Source organism: Rhinatrema bivittatum, chromosome 2, assembly GCF_901001135.1.
Source record: "Rhinatrema bivittatum chromosome 2, aRhiBiv1.1, whole genome shotgun sequence".
NCBI lineage: Eukaryota > Metazoa > Chordata > Amphibia > Gymnophiona > Rhinatrematidae > Rhinatrema > Rhinatrema bivittatum.
In genome coordinates, this window is record NC_042616.1 from 98,907,514 (window position 1) to 98,927,766 (window position 20,253).

Genomic DNA, 20,253 nt, shown 5'->3' on the forward strand with positions numbered 1-20,253 from the left:
TCAAGGAAGAATGAAGTAGGACGGAAGCCAAAAGATGAAATAAGTTAGGAGAATTGAAACAAAAGAAAAAGGTGGGACACAAAGAGGCGGACTGTTTGAGGGGGCACCTTCTGGGGCGAGCAGCCTGGAAGACAATAGGTGAAAACTTTCATGGAAAAGGGTAAAATTAAATGTGTGAGAAGAGGGGCTCCCATTGAATCTTAGTGAACTGTATGCTCTCAGACTATTTCCAAATGGAATTACTCCTTAGTGAAGCAAGAATGACATGCATGGTGCACAGGAGGCTCCCAAAATTTTGAAAGATTTACTTTTTACAATCCAAAAAGGGTGGAGATGGGGCATATATGAAATTTGTGTGTAGATCAAATACTCTATATGTGTGTGTAGGAACAAATAAATAGGAAAAAACTGAATATCTTTTTTGCAGATTTAAAAAAAAATGACTAGTGCATGTCTCAAGATACTTGTTTTGTTACTCAGCTCTTAATGTTTTCAGAATTGAGTTTTATGTAGGAAATTCTGTTCAATTTTACATGCCATAAATGTGTGTTTAAAAACTCTTTTATCTAAGATTTACTGTATACATTTGTTCATATGTGCATTTGTTTGAACTAAGTACCATCAGACCACATAGATCAGGGGTTCCCAAACTATGACCCAAGGGCCAGATGTAGCTCTTGGTTGAATTTTAACCGGTCCACGGAAGCAAGAGCAGGAGGAACCTAATCTAGCCCTCAGCAGCGATGACAAAAAGATCTTCATCTAGCTAGCAATGGGAGCACATTTTGCTGCTACCGCCAGCTCAGGTAGTAGAAGTCAGAAGTTGCAAGTGGCAGCACATCAGAGTGATGTGGGTGAAGCATACCAGTGTAAATTCACAACTTATTGGTTGCATTATGCGCTGCTGGTGTTACTGCTGCTTGTGCAGGTGGAGCTACTTGGGCTGAAGACAGTGAGAGAGGCTGCATACAGCCACAAGGAGTTTTTGGCCTCTGTGCAAAGCAGTGGATGCCATGGAGAGGAAGGCACTGGTGGTACCGAGTCATGGGTTTTGTGGGGCTTCCAGTAAAAGCCAGGAAAGAATGGTAGTTCTTGGAACTCCCAACCATGCTGCCATCTCTTCAGATATTTGGGGGCAAGAGACATCGACATCAACCTCTAAGGATGCAGGCTTTGGAGGCACAGAGTGCAGAAATTCTCTTTATTATAACCCATGTATGAAGCCCAAGGGTCTCTCTGGATTAGGTTTTTCCTGAAGGTGTTGTTTTACTCATACCCCAAATCTGGCATGTTACAAAAGAGGGGAGTGAGAGGAAGGTAAAAGTGAAAAGGAGTGGAGGAAAGATATGAGGAAAGGAAGTAGAGAGAAAGCAAAAATTCATGAGGGGATGTAAGTGAGAGAGAGTGCACCACACATACAAACACCCATCCCTCTATCCATCCACCCACCCTCCCCTACTTCCCTAATCAAGCAGATATTGGGGAAGAGAGGAGGCACGTAACAAGGATACTGGGGATATGGCAGGGTTGCCACCTGTTAGAGAAATCTAGAAATATTTTTACTGTCACTTTCTCTCACACCCCTACTTCCCTGGGAAACCTTTCCCCTTCCTCAATATTTCAGGTCACTGAAAGGGCCAGACATGGTTCCCCCCATCCTCCCAAAAACCCTTATCAGTTAACAACTCAGATTTTTTTCCTCCCCTGTACTCAGCAAACTATGAGCAGAACCTTTCTCTGTCCCCTCCCCCTACCATCTTGGTGATTTGAAATGTCCTATGTTACTCTTCTTTTGAAAGGTTTGGGTACTCCTGACAGATTAACATATATAGAGTGCTAGATTTTGTAAATATATTTTTGTAAATATATTTTTGTATTAAGGAACCTGCATATTGAGAACTGCCTTTCTAATGGATCATCATTTTTCTCAACTGAAGACAAATAAAACATGCTTTCCTTCAGTTTGGAACAGTAAAAAAACCTCCAAGGTACAGTAAATATTTTTTAATGTGGTTTGTATTTTTATAGGTATGTTCTATGTTTAATGTACTTGGTATTTATTTATTGTCTCTTTAATATTATTTGTTTTTACTGTTAGTGAGTTGTAAACAACCATCTCTATGTTGTTCCCCAACTTGAATTTCTTCTCAGTAAAGTGGGTTATAAGTATCATGAAAGGCAGAATATAAATACAATAAATAAATGAACATTCTTACTATGATAAGAGAAATGCTTGTGAAAATTAAAAATTTATTGTAGATACTTCATAATGTAGATCAGTTTAGTTCATAATTATTTTCTAAAGCCTGTCATTTTGTGGTTGAAATTTTGTAAAATAACATGCTTGGTAAAAATTTTCCAGGTTTCAGTGAAAATGTGCTGTTGGTTTTTACACTGCATTCATGTACAAAATGAAAATGTAGCCAATTAGAGAAAAAGTGGTTTGATTTACTGAAACAAGTTATGACGACTAATTTTGAGGAAATAAAAAACAGCCATAATATGGCAGTCACTATAGAGCTATTTCAAACTCCCACATTTACATTTAAGGAAAGAAACTAAAGGCACTGAAAACTGTTTATGTTCATTTAGTACACCCAAAAAATCTGTGCATTATATGCCATAATTGTCCATTAATCTACTTCAACAAAGTTTAACTTTCTTCCACTGAGATCGCTGTGGCACTTGCATTTTCTCTGTCACTATTTGCAGAATCACTGGTATTACCTCTTAGTTCTGTTTCAGAACCAGACTGAGGTAGATTATACCTAGCTGAACCACATTCTCTTTCACTACATAATAGTTTTACCTATGGGAAAAGGCAACTAAACTTTTAGATTTTTAAATTCTTCATCACTGGGGAACAATTTATAACATAATTCCTGTTGAGTTTGATTTTTCAGCTGTTTTAGACTTAGACAGGCTGATTTCAAAACTGCAGTTAGTTTTCTTCTATCACGTCAAGTTTTTTCTCTACAGCCTATCTTAGGCCTGGATTTATCAAAAAGCACTAAATATCGCATGCAATAGGAAAAGGGGCGTGTTTTATGGTAATAGGCTGTTTATCGCAGTCGAATTGGCCTCCAAGATCTGACCGCAAACCTGGTGATCCAAACATTCTACATGAGCCACTTGTTGACAGAAATAACATTATATTCCCACCTCTGCACATAAAACTGGGTCTCATGAAGCAGTTTGTTAAAGCTTTGCCAACTGAAGGAGACTGTTTCAAGCATCTCATTTTGGCATTTCCTAGCCTGTCGTTTGAAAAGATAAAGGCCGGTGTTTTTGACGGTCCACAGATTCGGCAGCTCATTAAAGTTGAGCATGTCATCGGGACAATGTCAGAACTCCAAAAGAATGCTTGGTTGTCATTGAAAAATTTTGTCAAGGATTTTCTTGGAAATACACGAGCTCAGAATTACACCGAAATTGTCCAGAAACTCTTGGAGAGCTTCAAAATGCTTCGTTGCAACATGAGTATCAAGGTGCATTTTCTGCATAGCCATCTTGCTGACTTCCTGAAAAACCTTGGTGCAGTCAGTGATGAGCAAGGTGAACGATTCCACCAAAATTTGAAGGTCATGGAGGCATGGTATCAGGGTAGATGGGATGTACATATGATGGCTGACTATTCATGGAACATCAGGCGAAATTGTCCACAGATTGAACACTGCTGGAAAAGCTATAACCGTGAAGTTTTACCTTAATATGTATGTTTGGTAGCAGAACTTTATTACTTGTACACAATTTGAATTACAGTAACAATATATAGCCTTTGTATGAATAAAATAACTAAATAAACAGTATAGTCAGGTAATTTTTTTCTTTTATTTTTTTTGTATGTACATTTTGTATGATTTTTGGGACAAAGGGAGGGTAATCCTGTACCTTAAAAAGTTTACATGATAGAGAAAAACTGGGGCCATTTTTGGATTCAGATGTCAAAAGTTAGTCAAAAACAAGTGTCAGATCTAACTCAACGAAAATTGTGTCCCACCCAAGATAATTACCTTCATAAAAACAAACGTGATGAAAAAAAATCATACATCTTATCCAGTCTGCCCAGCCACACTGACTAATTCAGCTTTACAATACATACAATGCCCTCAAAGGTCCCTTGTGTTTATCCCATGGTTTCTTGAATTCAGATACTATTCTAGTCTCCCCCACCTCTACAGGGAAGCTGTTCCTTGCATCTACTACCCTCTCTATAAAGAAATATTTCATTAGATTATTCCCGAGTCTATCACTCATCTAAAAGATTGCTTGATATGTTCTACTTTGATTAGGAGTTTAAGGTTCTCCTAAGAGATTAGACTACAGGTCCCTTCACCAAAGTTGGTAGGGTAGGTGGACACATGAAAATAATCTTTTAATTTAGAGGGCCAGTTTTATGAAACTCCATGCCAAATAAAATTCAAAATATTCTAGTTACATAGTTATTCTAGTTAGAAACAGAGTAAGGCTTAGCTTTTTAGATTAGCTTTTGAGTGATGAAGATAAGATTTTTAGGAGTTTATTATGTAGCTGTGGATTTATTTGGGTTTTAATATTATGTTTTGGTTTTAAGTGTAATTTGTTTTATGTTTTGTTAATTCTTTTTTGGTTTAATGTTTTTGTTATTGTATTTTATGTTGTAAGTTTGCTATATATTCAGGGGCAGATTTTATAAATCTGCGCACACGCGTACTTTTGTTCGTGCACCAGGCGCGAACAAGAGTACACGGGATTTCAATAGATACACACGTAGCCGCACGTATCCATTAAAATCCGGGGTCGGCGCGTGCAAGGCTGCCCAAAATTGGCAGCCTGCGCGAGCCGAGCCACGCAGCCAGCCTCCGTTCCCTCCCCCCACCTTCACCTCCCCCATACCTCTATCACGAAAGTTACGCCTGCTCGAAGCAGGCGTAACTTTGCGCGCGCCGGGTCGGCTGCCGCGCTCCATATTCCGGTCCAGGGGCTGGTCCAGGGGCCGCTGTCACGCCTCCGGAATGCCCCCGGGCCGAAACCACGCCATGGACACGCCCCTGAAACGCCACATCACTCCCAACACGCCCCCGAAACGCCCCCCAACACGCCCCTCCATGCAAGCCCCGGGACTTACAAGCGTCCCGGGGCTTGCGCGCGCCGCCGAGCCTATGCAAAATAGGCTCGACGCGCACGGGGGGGGTTTGGGGTAGGTTTTCGGGGGGTACGCGCGTATCCCTTTGAAAATCTACCCCTTTATGTTTAATGTTTTTGCCACTAAGGTCATTAAAAAAGCTTTTAAGAGAGCCTTGTATGCAGCGTCTGCCATGCTGGGAAACTTGTTGAGCAGGAGCTCCTCAAGAACTCCCCCATGGGTCTAAATCGAAGCCACAGGGTCAAGTGTTGCCCTTCACCGAGTTGAAGCCTGCGTCGAAGAAATGGTTCTGTTTCACTTCCACCCCCACCATTAATGTAGCAAGCAGTGTTGGAACTGCATCTAAGTGAAATATCTAGCTTAATTAGTAAGGGTAGTAATCGCTGCAATAAGCAAGCTACACCCATGCTTATTTGTTTACCCAGACTATGTAATTCAGTCCTTGTTGGTTGTTCTCTGTATATAGATCCACTTTTCTTCATTCCCCCTGCCGTTGAAGCAGAGAGTTATGCTGGATATGCATTGAAAGTGAAGTATCAGACTTTCTCCCCTGCTGTTGAAGCAGAGAGCTATGCTGGATATGCATTGAAAGTGAAGTATCAAGCTTATTTCTTTTGGGGTAGTAACCACCGTAACAAGCAAGCTACTCCCCGCTTTTTTGTGAATGCAAATCCTTTTATCCACATTTCCTCTTGCCGTTGAAGCTTAGAGCAATGTTGGAGTCGCATTAACCATGTGTATGTTTATTGAATAAGGGTATTAGCTCTAGGCAGTAGCTGTCATTCCCGCGAGCCATCCACTCTTCATTCACGTCCTCTAGACTTTATGGAACCACAGTGTTTATCCCACGCCCCTTTGAAGTCCTTCACAGTTCTGGTCTTCACCACTTCCTCTGGAAGGGCATTCCAGGCATTCACCACCCTCTCCGTGAAGAAATACTTCCTGACATTGGTTCTGAGTCTTCCTCCCTGGAGCTTCAAATCGTGACCCCTGGTTCAGTTGATTTTTTTCGACAGAAAAGGTTTGTCGTTGTCTTTGGATCATTAAAACCTTTCAAGTATCTGAAAGTCTGTATCATATCACCTCTGCTCCTCCTTTCCTCCAGGGTGTACATATTTAGATTCTTCAATTTCTCCTCATAAGTCATTCGATGAAGACCCTCCACCTTTTTGGTCGCCCTTCTCTTGACCACCTCCATCTTGTCTCTGTCTCTTTGGAGATACGGTCTCCAGAACTGAACACAGTACTCCAGGTGAGGCCTCACCAAGGACCTGTACAAGGGGATAATCACTTCCCTTTTCTTACTCGATGTTCCTCTCTCTATGCAGCCCAGAATTCTTCTGGCTTTAGCTATTGCCTTGTCACATTGTTTCGCCGACTTCAGATCATTAGACACTATCACCCCAAGGTCTCTCTCCTGCTCCGTGCACATCAGCCTTTCTCCCCCCATCGAATACAGTTCATTCGGATTTCCACTCCCCATATGCATGACTCTGCACTTCTTGGCATTGAATCTCAACTGCCATATCTTCGACCACTCTTCCAGCTTCCTTAAATCCCATCTCATTCTCTCCACTCCTTCCGGCGCGTCCACTCTGTTGCAGATCTTAGTGTCATCCGCAAAAAGACAAACCTTACCTTCTATCCCTTCCGCAATGTCGCTCACAAAGATATTGAACAGGACTGGTCCCAACACCGATCCTTGCAGTACACCACTTAAAACCGCTCTCTCTTCAGAGAGAGTTCCATTTACCATCACACATTGTCTTCTGCCCGACAACCAGTTTGCAATCCAGGCCACCACCTCGGCACTCACTCCTAAGCTTCTCATTTTATTCACCAGTCTCCTGTGCGGGACTGTATCAAAAGCTTTGCTGAAATCCAAGTAGATGACATCGAGTGCTCTTCCTTGATCCAATTCCTTGGTTACCCAGTCAAAAAAGTCAATTAGATTTGTCTGACAGGATCTTCCCCTGGTGAATCCATGCTGCCTCTGGTCCAGCAATTCTCCCGACTGTAGATAATTCACTATTCTCTCTTTCAACAGTGAGGCTAACTGGTCTGTAGTTACCAGCCTCTTCTCTGTTCCCACTCTTGTGAAGCGGGACCACCACCGCTCTTCTCCAATCACTCGGCACCACTCCTGTTTCTAGGGATCTATTGAACAGGTCACACAGCGGACCCGCCGCACATCTCTGAGCTCCCTCAATATCCTGGGATGAACTTCATCAGGCCCCATGGCTTTGTCCACTTTCAGTTTCCCCAGCTCTTCCCATACATTCTCTACTGTAAATGGAGTTACATCTACTCCACTCCCCTCCAGTTTCTTGTTAACTAGCGACGGTCCTTCTCCAGGGTCCTCTTTAGTGAACACAGAACTGAAGTATTTGTTTAATATTTCTGCCATTTCTTTGTCTCTCTCCACACATTGATCTTTTCCACCTTTCAATTTCACTATACCACTTTGAACTTTTCTCTTTTCACTGATGTATCTGAAAAATGTTTTTTCACCTCTCTTTACCTCCTTGGCAATCCTTTCTTCCGCTTGACTTTTTGATGTCTTGATTAATTTCTTCGTCTCCCTCAGTTCTACCAGATATTCTTCTTTGTGCTCCTCCTTTTGGGATCTTTTATATTTCTTGAATGCTGTTCTTTTAGCCTTTATTTTGTCAGCCACCTCCTTTGAGAACCAGATAGGTTTCATTTTTCTTTGGCTTTTCTTTACTTTTTTAACACATAGATTAGTTGCATTGGTAACTGCTCCTTTTAGATTGGTCCACTGTTGATCCACATCTCTCTCGTTCTCCCAGCCTTTTAGTTCTTCCTCCAGATACTTCCCCATTTCATCAAAGTCCGTGTTTTTGAACTGCAAAACTCGGGTCTTTGTGCTTCTTTTCCGTATCCTTTTTGTGATATTAAACCATACCGTTTGATCACTGGTGCTGAGGTGGGCGCCCACCTGGACATCAGAGACATTATCTCCATTAGTGAGCACTAAGTCGAGTATAGCTCCTTCTCTCGTGGGTTCCATTGCCATTTGTTTGAACAAAGCTACTTGCAGGGCATCCACTATTTCTCTATTATTAGATTCTGCAGATGGGATTCTCCAGTCTACATCTGGCATATTAAAGTCTCCAACGATCACCACTTCTCCCTTCTTTCCTATCTTTTGGATGTCTTCAACCAGATCTCTGTCCAGCTCTTCCTTTTGGTTTGGAGGCCTGTAAACCACTCCAATAAAAATGGATGCCCCATCTTTTTTTTAGGTTGGCCTATAGTGCTTCTTCATTGCCCCATCTTCCTTGCAGCTCAGATGCTTGGATATTGTTTCTGACATAAAGAGCCACTCCTCCCCCTTTCCTATCCTCACTGTCCTTCCTTAACAAGTTATAGCCTGGTATTGCCGTATCCCAGTCATGAGATTCCGTAAACCACGTTTCTGTGACAGCAACAACGTCCAAGTCCGCCTCCAACATTAGGGCTTGCAGATCTGGGATTTTATTGCCCAAACTACGAGCATTTGTGCTCATAGCTTTCCAGCTTTCTTCATTCAGTTTACTGCTGTTCCTGGACTCCTTTTGTGACCTCATTAGTTGAGTTTTGTTATCTACTTTTCCCTTTGCATTTGTGCAAGGGAAAAGATTAGTGCCTCTGACAGAGTTGTTAAACAGTTACCCTTTGTCAAGGTTGCTCTCAGGACCCTGTATCTGCTATTGCGTTTGACAATAGTCTCCCCAAGATTGGCTTACTATGTTAAACTTTTTTACTTAGCTGGACACAAGAAGCTTTAGTATTCCCTGTATTCTGGCTGAGCACAGCCCTCAAATGATCTAATTGCCCCTTGCTGGTTCTGTGAATCTGCTACCCAAGCTGGTTAGAGCAAGGCTGTTCCAGTAATGTTTTCAGTTTTGCTTTAAAATTAACTCCACATCAATTTTTGGCCCCAATGTTTATATCTAGACAAACAGTGATTTTTAATAACAGCTATATGTAGTTAAAGATAGAGATTAAAGTGTAGAGTGATTATAGAGACAGGAGTATCTCAAGAGGATTTTTTTGTTTGATTTTTTGCTTGAAACAATTAACCCACAGCAAATTAATATACAATCTCAATATCTAAAAGCAGAGAGAGAGAGAGAGAAATATGAAAGTACAGACAGCAATATATTCTATCACAAAAGCACTCAGAAATTAGAAATATTCCTTATCTGTTAGCTGGATGCTTGAACAGAGTTGGCAGGCTTGCCCTATTCCACCAAGATAGTGGCAGCCAGAAGGCAACTCTGGCTCCGAAGTTAGTCAGCTGATGTGACTTCCAAGACAAAACTCACGAGAATGCCTTTTAAAGAAGCCCTCCTGTTCGGAAGCGAACTGGAGAAGTTAGCCGACAAATGGGCGAATCCCTAGTACCTCAGTTACCGGAGGACAGGAACAGAAGAAACCTATGTCCCTCTCCCCGAAAATCCAAGGGCAGAGGATCCCAGCGTTTTAGACCGTACAAAAACACATACCAAGCACCTCGTCCCGAAGTCAGGGGCCAGTCCTTTCGGAACAGACAAAACGAGGTCCAGGCCCCAGCCACACCCCACAATGAGAATCAACAGACCCATCCACAGGAAGGAGCCATAGGTTGCAGGCTTGCCCTATTCTACCAAGATGGGTCGAGATAGCATCGGACAAGTGGGTCCTAACCATCGTTCGAGAGGGATACTACCTGGACTTCCACAGTATCCCTCCAGACAAATTTGTGAAATCACCGTGTCACTCCCCCTCCAAGAGGACAGCAGTGGAAGCCACACTGACAAAACTGCTCGCCCTAAGGGCGATAACACCGGTGCCCATGCACCAACAAAATACTGGGCACTATTCCATCTATTTTATTGTCTTCAAGAAAGCGGGAATGTTCCGGCCCATCCTGGACCTCAAGTCCATCATTTGCTACCTGAGGATACCACACTTCTGCATGGAAACCCTACGCTCGGTCATGAGGGCAGTACAGCCGGGAGAATTTCTGATCTCACTGGATCTGTCAGAAGCCTATTTCCACATCCCAGTCCATCATGACCATCAGCGCTTTTTATGCTTTGCGATACTGGAACATCACTACCAGTTCCATTCGCTACCATTCGGACTAGCCACTGCTCCTCAGACGTTCACCAAAATCATGGTTGTTGTGCCTGCGACACTGAGGAAAGAAGGAATCCTCGTACATCCTTATCTGGACAATTGGCTGATCAGGGCAAAATCTCCAGAGGAAAGCCACCAGGCGACCACCAGAGTCAAGAATCTACTGCAGAATCTCGGGTGGGTTGTCAACACAACCAAGAGCTGCCTGCAGCCCTCCCAATCACTAGAATACCTGGGAGTCCGGTTCGACACCAAACAAGACAAGGTCGTTCTTCCCCCTACAAGGAGAAGGAAACTGATGGACCAGTTACAAAACCTGTTGACCTGCTTTTGCCACAAGGTATGGGACTACCTCCAAGTCCTCGGCCTCATGACATCAACGCTAGAAGTCGTCCCATGGGCAAGGGCCCACATGCGACCACTACAACGTTCCCTACTGTCACGATGGAACCTGATGACCCAGAACTACTCCGTTCGCCTCCAGCTACCGGCAGAGGTGCGGACCCAGCTCCAATGGTGGCTACAAGAAGACCATCTGAGCATCCCCACAGACCTGGGTCTTGCTTACCATGGATGCAAGCCTATGATGATGGGGAGCCCAATGCCAGGAACTGACAGCCCAGGGGCAATGGGACAAGGAAGAGTCGGGATGGAACATCAACTGACTGGAATCCCGGGCAGTCAGACTAGCCTGCCTTCGATTCGGTCACAGACTCCAGGGCGAATCTGTCAGAGTTGCCTACATCAACCGCCAGGGAGGAACCAGAAGCCAAAAAGTGTCCCTGGAAATAGAACCCCTAATGGCGTGGGCGGAAGCAAACCTACAAGGGATCTCAGCCGCCCACATCACTGGAAAAGGCAACCTCACTGCAGATTACCTCAGCAGAGAGAGTCTAGACCCAGGGGAATGGATGCTGTCAACCACTGTCTTCTAGTTGTTCATAAACCACTGGGGAACACCAGCCATGGATCTTCTGGCAACCAGGTCCATTGCCCAAGTTCCCAAGTTCTTCAGCCGCAGACGAGAACCACAATCCCTGGAAATCGATGCCCTCGTCCAAAACTGGCCAGAGGAAGACCTGCTGTATGCCTTTCCCCCATGGCCACTACTGGGCAGGATCATCCACAAGATAGAACACCACAGGGGGCTAGTACTTCTAGTGGTTCTGGACTGGCCAAGAAGGCCATGGTACGCAGACATGCAAAGACTTCTGGCGGGGAACCCTCTGTGTCTACTTCCACACAGGGACCTGCTCCAGCAAGGACCGATCCTCCACGAAGACCCAACTCGATTCTCTCTTATGGTCTGGCCATTGAGAGAACTCGCCTGAAGCAGAGCAGATACTTGGGGGCAGTGATTGACATCTTACTCCGAGCACGCAAGTTTTCCACGTCCCTAACCTACATACGAATATGGAGAATATTCGAAGCCTGGTGTGAGGACCGTGACATCCTTCCGTGGACAGTCAAAATCCCCTTGATCCTTGAATTTCTGCAGGATGGCTTGAAGAAGGGGTTGTCTCTCAACTCAATCAAGGTTCAGGTAGCCGTGCTGGCCTGCTTCAGAGCCAAAGTGGACGGCATCAGCCTATCATCCCATCCAGACGTTTCCCGTTTCCTAAGAGGGGTCAAACAAATCCGACCACCACTAAAGTGGCTGGTGTCCCTATGGAATCTCAATCTAGTACTAGACGTCTTGGCGGGAGCTTCCTTCAGACCTACACGCGGTCTGTCACTATGGCTCCTGACCTTGAAGACTGCATTCCTAGTGGCAATATGTTCAGCCCGTCGCATCTCCGAACTTCAACCACTATCCTGTCGGGAACCGTTCCTTACATTCACACCGGGATCCATACAGCTCCGCACTGTTCCCTCCTTCCTTCCAAAGGTGGTTTCTCATTTCCATCTAAACCAAACCATCTCGCTGCCATCTCCAGACGAGCATAAGGACTCTGAGGACTCACGCCTTCTTCGCCATTTGAACGTTGGCAGACTCCTAGTCCGATACCTGGAAAGATCAGAATCCGTACGAAAGACGGACCACCTATTCGTACTTCACAGCAGGAAGAAACAAGGGGAAGCGGCCTCGCAGGCAATCATAGCCCACTGGATCAAAGAAGTAATCAAAGCGGCCTACATAGAGGCAAGAAAGCCTCCACCCCTCTACAAGTCAAGGCCCATTCCACAAGGGCCCAGGCAGTATCCTGGACAGAAACTAAAATGCTGTCACCCGCCGAGATCTGTCGGGCGGCTACGTGGTCCTCCATTCACACCTTCTCGAGGTTCTACCGCCTGGATGTTCAGGCCCGGGAAGACACAGCATTTGCAAGGGCAGTACTAAGTGAGCCATGGGCAGCCTCCCACCCGGTTCGGAAGTAGCTTTTGTACATCCCATTGGTCCTGAGTCCATCTGCTACACGCTAGGAAATGGAGAAATTACTTTCCTGATAATTTCGTTTTCCTTAGTGTAGACAGATGGACTCAGCATCCCGCCCATGGCTGCCCCAAAATCTGGAAACCTCAGGTGACATCCCCGAGAGCAAGACAAGCACGGGTAAGTCAGGTTTTACCTCTAGTTAGGACACCCATAGTTACCAGGTGTCGGCGTTTTTCAGTTGAGTGCACTGGCTGTCTCCAGTTGGAAATTAGTTCAACCAGTCCAAGTTAATCAAGTTAGCCAAATTAATCAAGTTATTAAAACACACATATATCCACAATTACTTTTCGAGGAGAATATTGAAGAGCAGAGCTTCCTGCACAGGTATATGTAGGCTGATGTCAGATTGAAATCTGACTCCATCTCCCAACTGCTATCAGGAGTACACTATACCCATTGGTCCTGAGTCCATCTGTCTACACTGTCGAAAGAATATTATTTCAGAAGAACTGTGGGTCATCCAGATGCTCTTTGGTGAACCTGAGGCAGGCAGCAGTGTTCTTTTTAGATAGCACTGGTTTCTTTCCAGCTATCCTCCCATTAACACCATTTCCCTTTCAGTTTTTTCCTAATGTTTGACTCATGAAACCCTCACATCAGCTGCAGTGAGAGAGACCTGCAGGTCTTTAGATGTTAGTCTGGGGTTCTTTGTGACTTTATAGATGATTTTCTGGTTTGCTGTTAAAGTGATTTTAGTAGGACATTCACTCCTAGGGTGAGTTGCTGTAGTTATCAACATTTTCCATTTGTAATCTGACAGTGGATAGATGAAGTCTCAAATGTTTAGAAATGGCCTGATAAACTTCTCCAGACAGATGAGAATCAGCTACTCTTTTTCATAAATCCTCTGAAATTTCTTTTGATTGTGGCATAATGACTTCCCACTAACTTTATGGTGAAGACCAAACTCCAAAGGTTTTTAGAGCTTTATATCAGACAGAAAACTGGGTGGGGAGTTTACTTACTTTTTCACACACACTGATTCTGAATTAGACTTCTTGCTCCTACTTGGTACATTATTGTGTCTCAGGAAACACAGAATTGTTTAATTTATATCCTTCTTATTACATAGTAAAGTACTGGTTTCAATTCTCATTATTATAGTTAGGGTTCACAAACCTTTTCTCTGCATTGTATGTGGTAGAAATTGTTATACATATTGTGCTATATTTGAATCAGCTTTAAATAAGAGCATGATTTGTAATGCAGATAATACATGTGTGTGATGTAAAAAGTGTTGACATTAATTATATAACATTTTTTTTAAATTTAGGATAGACCTTTCAAACAAGAATCCCTAACACTTACTGCTGTGGCATTACAAGATCACATTCTGCATAGTCTTCAACTCCAAAATCTTTCATTAGCCAGTTCATGTAGGACAAACACAAGAAACAACAAAAATAGCTGTAGATTTGTGAACAAAGGAATGGTAAAAGCAGTAATAAATACTGGTCTAAGAAGAAAAAATGTGTCCCAGGACCAGAATAGAATGGAAGATGATTCAGAAAAGGAATATGTCCTTGATCCTTGTCCTCCACCATTCTCTTTAGGTAAATTTAAAGTATTAAAAGTATCTAGTAAATCTGCCATATTGTTTTTTAGAAATTGTTAAAATAACTAGTTTGTATATCATTCTTAGTGGTATAGTTACTTTTTTATATTGTAATAGTGTTTCAAATTTACTGTACAAACACTTAAAGGGGGTAATTTTAAAACTGCCCACATTGGTGCAGTCTGCAGGTACTTTTTACTTGCAGACTTTGCACTAATTTTCACTCATGTACTTTCTCTTTCAAAATTATCTCAGAATAACTACCCGCACACATTTACACCTGCTAATTTGTGCATATTGGGTTTTTGTTAGAGAATACGTGTATACTTTTGAAAATATAAAAGTATGCATCTAAGTGTAAACCTCTTACCAACCCTGCCTATGGGAGTGCCTTTGCTCACTGCAGGTAAAAGGATGAGTATGGAGGCCCGGCATGCTTACTTTTACCCAAATATAGGACAGGCAATTTTCAAAAAGCCATTATATACAGATGACAAATTGTTTTAGATGAATTTATGTATTTTAAAATTACCCTGAACATGTTTATGTAGGTAATAAATTCAGTAGGTGTTGTTCACTTGAGGTTACTGTACTATATTTTGAATTTTAGTGTATAAGACATAGCATTTCTAAATGCTATTTGTGGCACATCTAATATAACCAAAAAGCCAAGTTATATAGTGAAAAATCCAATCTATGTAAACACACTATGGGCCTCATTTTCCAAGGAGTTTCCGCGTGTGATAATTCCACAAACCGCGCTAACAGCAGTTAACGCGATTTGCGAATGCAAATTTTTAATTTCGTATTCAGGGGGCAGAGCAAATGTAAAGTAGGGAGGATTTATCGTGTGCCGCAAAACAGCCGCACTGTTAACGCGGCCAATAACTACACCTCTTTCATTTGCATTACGTTGTGCGCTACAGGCTGGTAAAGGTTTATCGCGGTTCACGATGTCTCCTGACAGGCCTGTTTCAGTATGATGGAGGGGGAGAGAGAGAGCCTTGCCATAGTGCCTCCTCCCTAGACAGGTATTTGTATCCTTATGGGAGGCCCACCTAGTAACTCGAGGTGAGGGTTAAGTATTACTGTAGGGGGTTAGGGGCCACTTTCACATTCAACGTGAGACGTACGAACAGAACAGTGGTCTCTTGTGAAGATTTGATGACCTACAGAGTGAGGAAACTCACTCCAAGATGAGATTTGTGCAGTGTTCTCTCCACCTAGCTTGTTGTTACCCAGGTAGAGAGTCCATCAAGCTAGGTTGAGAGAACATTGCACAAATCTCATCTTGGAGTGAGTTGCCTCAGTCTGTAGGTCATCAAATCTTCACAAGAGACCACTGTTCTGTTCGTACGTCTCACGTTGAATGTGAAAGTGGCCCCTAACCCCCTACACTAATACTTAAACCTTACCTCGAGTTACTAGGTGAGCCTTCCATAGGGATACAAATACCTGTCTAGGGAGGAGGCACTATGGCAAGTCAGTCTCTCTCTCCCTCTCTCCCTCTCATACTGAAACAGGCCTGTCAGTAGACATCGTGAACCGCGATATACTGGCAATGTAGCCCAAATTGGGCTAATAGCGCAACTTGCGATAGCCTTTCGCATAGCTGATAGTGCAATTCGCGATACACATGCTTATTAGCATAAGGTACACCCCTTTTTGGTATCGCATGCGATATTGGAAAATGAGGCCCTATGTGATTTAACCAATTTGAAACAATGATAAGCCAAATGAATAATGCAAGAAAGGGTAGCTCTGTATTATCATCGACCCTTATATTTCATGCTCCTAGTCCTCTACAATATTTTTAACATTTATATGAAATGCATTTAAAAACTTCTTTTTTTTTTTTTTTCCTCTTGCTCCATAGTGGTGAATATCAGCATGATAATTCCAAAGAGTACCCAAAATTATCCTACCCAGGCCGTATTTTGAAGTAAAATTTCCTTGCAATGTATAGTTTGGGGCTTGGACAAATGAAAGTATACACCATGTAATCTGACATGTAATTGGTAGATCTTTTACATCTGGTTATGAACTGTGTCATTGAATATGACCAATTTGGATCAGTCAAGGTGTTGATGCAAAAATCACAATGTTGACTGTGTGTATTCTGATTGGTGCACTTCTGGCAAAGTGGCACTCTGTTTCTGATATTTAAACCTCAGGAGAAAGCAATTAATAGTATCTCCTCGAAAATAGAATATTTTTATCTGAGTCCATGCCAGTATCATCTGATAGATGAAACTATGTCTATAACTTTATCTGTGTAACATAATACACACACCAATTTTTATGTTTCTGGTGAAGATTTCTATTGTAATAAGAATTCACTATATGAGTACAATGCTCGCTTTATATGCCTTCTTGAGTACCAACCCCTGATATCCTGTTGCTCAAAATCTTTGGGTTAAAATTGCCACTGTATTCTAAATTCCTTCATATCAGTGCATATCCTCACCTTAAGCAAGCGAGGATGATGACTGTTATATCTTCAAAAGATATTGCAATCTGTCAACTTCCTGTGTACTGTGATCTTAAAGGATCTCTGTTCAAATCACGCCTCCACATCTAAATATGTAATCTGTTTTAGATGGCTTGAAACCATAAATTGAAATTTGGTTCTTGATGGTTTAACCATGTGTGAAAGGCTTGCAGTTCATCCTCTGATCCCTGCCAGATTTAAAAAAATCATCTAGAGGAGTCAAATGATGTGGTGGGCTCGGTGAGGTGCAGGAACATTGAGCTTCAGCAGCCTTCTACATATCTGGTCAGTTAGAATTACCTCTTGAAGCCTCCCTCGAGCGTCAACGACATCTCTGTGATCCTCCTGCTGTCATTACTTAGATCCAGTGACTTAGATGACATTATGGCCTCGAAATGGCTAAAAAAAGATAAAAAGTCAAGCCCCCAGAACCCAAGATGGCCGCTGCATCTTCGGACTCACCTGAAGCGGCAGTCAGGGAAGAATCTTTGGAGGAAAAAAATCTCCAAGGCAGATGTTAATGCGCTGGACTCCCGGCTGCACCAAATATCTGAACAGATCGCTGAGGTCCATTCGGCGATGAGGGAATTTGACACCCGGCTAGAAGAGGTAGAAGGGAGGATAGCGCTAGCTGAAGATGACGTGGGAGCCCTCAGACATCGCATCATAGATCTGGAGAAGGCTGCGAAGGTCCGTGATGAAAAGCTCAACCTTGAGAATCGGGCAAGGAGGAACAATCTAAGATTCGTTGGGCTCCCAGAATCTGTTCCGAAAGGAGAACTGGTAAAAGTTTTGGAAAACTGGCTGATTTCTTTAATTCCATCCCTGCAAGTTACTTCTTTTTTCCTTGTAGAGCGGACACACAGACTCGGCCCTAAACCAGATGGCTCAGGCGGAAGGAGACCGCGTGTTGTGACTGTGCAAATACTCAATTATATGTGTAAAACAGTAATAATTCAATACTATCGCAAATCACAAGAGATCCATTATGAAAACAGGAAAGTGCTGATTTTCCAGGACTTCTCTTCTAAGGTCTCTGGGCTTAGAAAAGGATCCTCGCTGTTCTGCACAGATATGGTATGTAGCAGGGCTTGGTACACCAATTAAGAGAAAAAGTTCTATCTAGATTAGGCAAGCTGGATGCTAAAGATATCTTTCTCCAAGAAACTCATCTTCTTAAAGCTGAGGCCCTTAAGATGAAAAAACTTTAGGTCTCACAGGTTTTGCATGCAGCTGGTACTTCCAAAAGTTGCGGATGTGGCTATTTTATTTCATAAAGCGACAAGTTTCCAGTTACATAAAAACATAGATGATCCTGGGGGGAGCTATTTAATATTGGTGGGGGAGTTTATGGGTGTCTAGATTCTTACTTTCAGTGCAAGCTCCTAATGGGTACATGCACTCCTTTTTTACTAAGTTACTTTCTTTATTATCTCAATTAGGAGATTACCCAATTATCCTGGGTGGGTATCTAAATTGTATCATAGACCCCTGCTCTACCGTCGATGGGAGATCACCCTTTAAGTGACAGGAAAGGCCCTTGTTATGCATCTGGCCCAGGCCCATCCCTCTAGAACCAGAATAGATTAGCTTTTGGTATTGGAGAAAATATTTTCTTGCTTTTCAGTGGCTTCCATCGAAGATTTAATAATATCAGATCATTGCCCGGTTTTGCTCTGAATTATCATACCAAGCTAAAGATTTGGCACCAGGGGACGACACACATTTTTGATTCAGTGAATGAGGCAATGGAATACGTGCAGAAGATATCCACCACGGAGTCCAGCTTGGTTAGCTGAGACAAAGCTGTTGCCTCTAAAACTTTCATTAACCAAGCTCACTGCTGGCTCAGAGGCTAACTTTTCAGAATTCAACTAATGCTTTGGTTATGAATTTTCTCCGATTAGTCTTAAATGTGCTACTTAAAAGTTAGCAAGTAGCACATTTACTAATCGGAGAAAATTCTTTTTCACCCAACGCACAATAAAGCTCTGGAATTTGTTGCCAGAGGATGTGGTTAGTGCAGTTAGTGTAGCTGGGTTCAAAAAAGGTTTGGATAAGTTCTTGGAGGAGAAGTCCATTAATGGCTATTAATCAATTATACTTAGGGAATAGCCACTGCTATTAATTGCATCAGTCGCTAACCAACCTCTTTCCCTCTTCAACAATTCACCAACTCACGCTACAAGGGAATCCTTGTGTGGTGGTAATCTTGTACGGAGGTTATCGATGAGGATAACCGATTTTGCAGTTATCCTTTCTTTTTCCTCCGTCTATTATTCTTTTATTAAGGTCAAAAGTATTTTTTAAAGGTGCTCTTTTGTGTGATTTTTCTTAAAATCCCTTCTCCCCTGCTGCTTTTCCGACCCACTGCTAGTCTTATGTCATACTTATCAAGGTCGTCGCCTTTATTGATGTCTCATGGGTACGGAGCTGCTTGTCCGACACGGGCCATGTTTCGGCACAGTGTGCCTGCTTCAGGGACTATGGGAGAGTGTGCTGTGTCTTGTCAAAAACTTCTGCTGTCTTCTCGTGCGACGCACACAGAAGGCGTCGCACGAGAAGACAGCAGAAGTTTTTGACAAGACACAGCACACTCTCCCATAGTCCCTGAAGCAGGCACACTGTGCCGAAACATGGCCCGTGTCGGACAAGCAGCTCCGTACCCATGAGACATCAATAAAGGCGACGACCTTGATAAGTATGACATAAGACTAGCAGTGGGTCAGAAAAGCAGCAGGGGAGAAGGGATTTTAAGAAAAATCACACAAAAGAGCACCTTTAAAAAATACTTTTGACCTTAATAAAAGAATAATAGACGGAGGAAAAAGAAAGGATAACTGCAAAATCGGTTATCCTCATCGATAACCTCCGTACAAGATTACCACCACACAAGGATTCCCTTGTAGCGTGAGTTGGTGAATTAATTGCATCAGTAGCATGGGTTCTTCTTAGTGTTTGGGTAATTGCCAGGTTTTTGTGGCCTGGTTTTGGCCTCTGTTGGAAACAGGATGCTGGGCTTGATGGACCCTTGGTCTGACCCAGCATGGCAATTTCTTATGTTCTTATGTGATGATGGGGTAATGTGCTCTTTATCAAGTTACTTTAATATTGCCACATTCTAACTCAGGGAATGGGGCATAAACCTTCAAAAATGTAAGGGAGGAGATGTCTGCATATAGTGGGAGGCTACAGAGCACATCACATTGCTTAATGACTCCATTTCCTCCTCAGAAGGATTGTTTAGTTTGGAGGTTAAGGGGGAGATAGGTAATGTAAGCTTGTTAAGTTTATTCATATGGTATTGCAACAGATGTGGGGGAGTTGGGGGGTCGGGAAGGGAGGGGCCTCATGCTATTAGTTTAAATTTACAAATTTTTCAGATAGCAGGGGTATATATGTTACCGAGAAAATGGAAGGGGAACTTCAGAGGTGGGGAGTATTTTTCTGTGGACCATTCTCAATTTTTAATGCAATGGAAATGTTCTTTATTGGTATTGATCCTTGGGGATATATCA

General features: G+C 42.8%; 1 protein-coding gene across 8 annotated transcripts in view; it reads left to right on the forward strand.

Annotated features, from left to right (window-relative positions):
* The window catches only part of RNF32 (ring finger protein 32), a 170,817-nt gene that overhangs the window by 12,802 nt on the left and 137,762 nt on the right, over positions 1 to 20,253 (forward strand). For all 8 annotated transcript variants that reach the window (XM_029588487.1, XM_029588483.1, XM_029588490.1 and 5 more), the window contains 2 exons: positions 1,882 to 1,988; positions 13,963 to 14,242. In XM_029588487.1, the coding sequence (XP_029444347.1) occupies positions 1,911 to 1,988; positions 13,963 to 14,242 (358 nt within the window). In that variant the 5' untranslated portion in view covers positions 1,882 to 1,910. The remainder of the gene's footprint in view (positions 1 to 1,881; positions 1,989 to 13,962; positions 14,243 to 20,253) is intronic.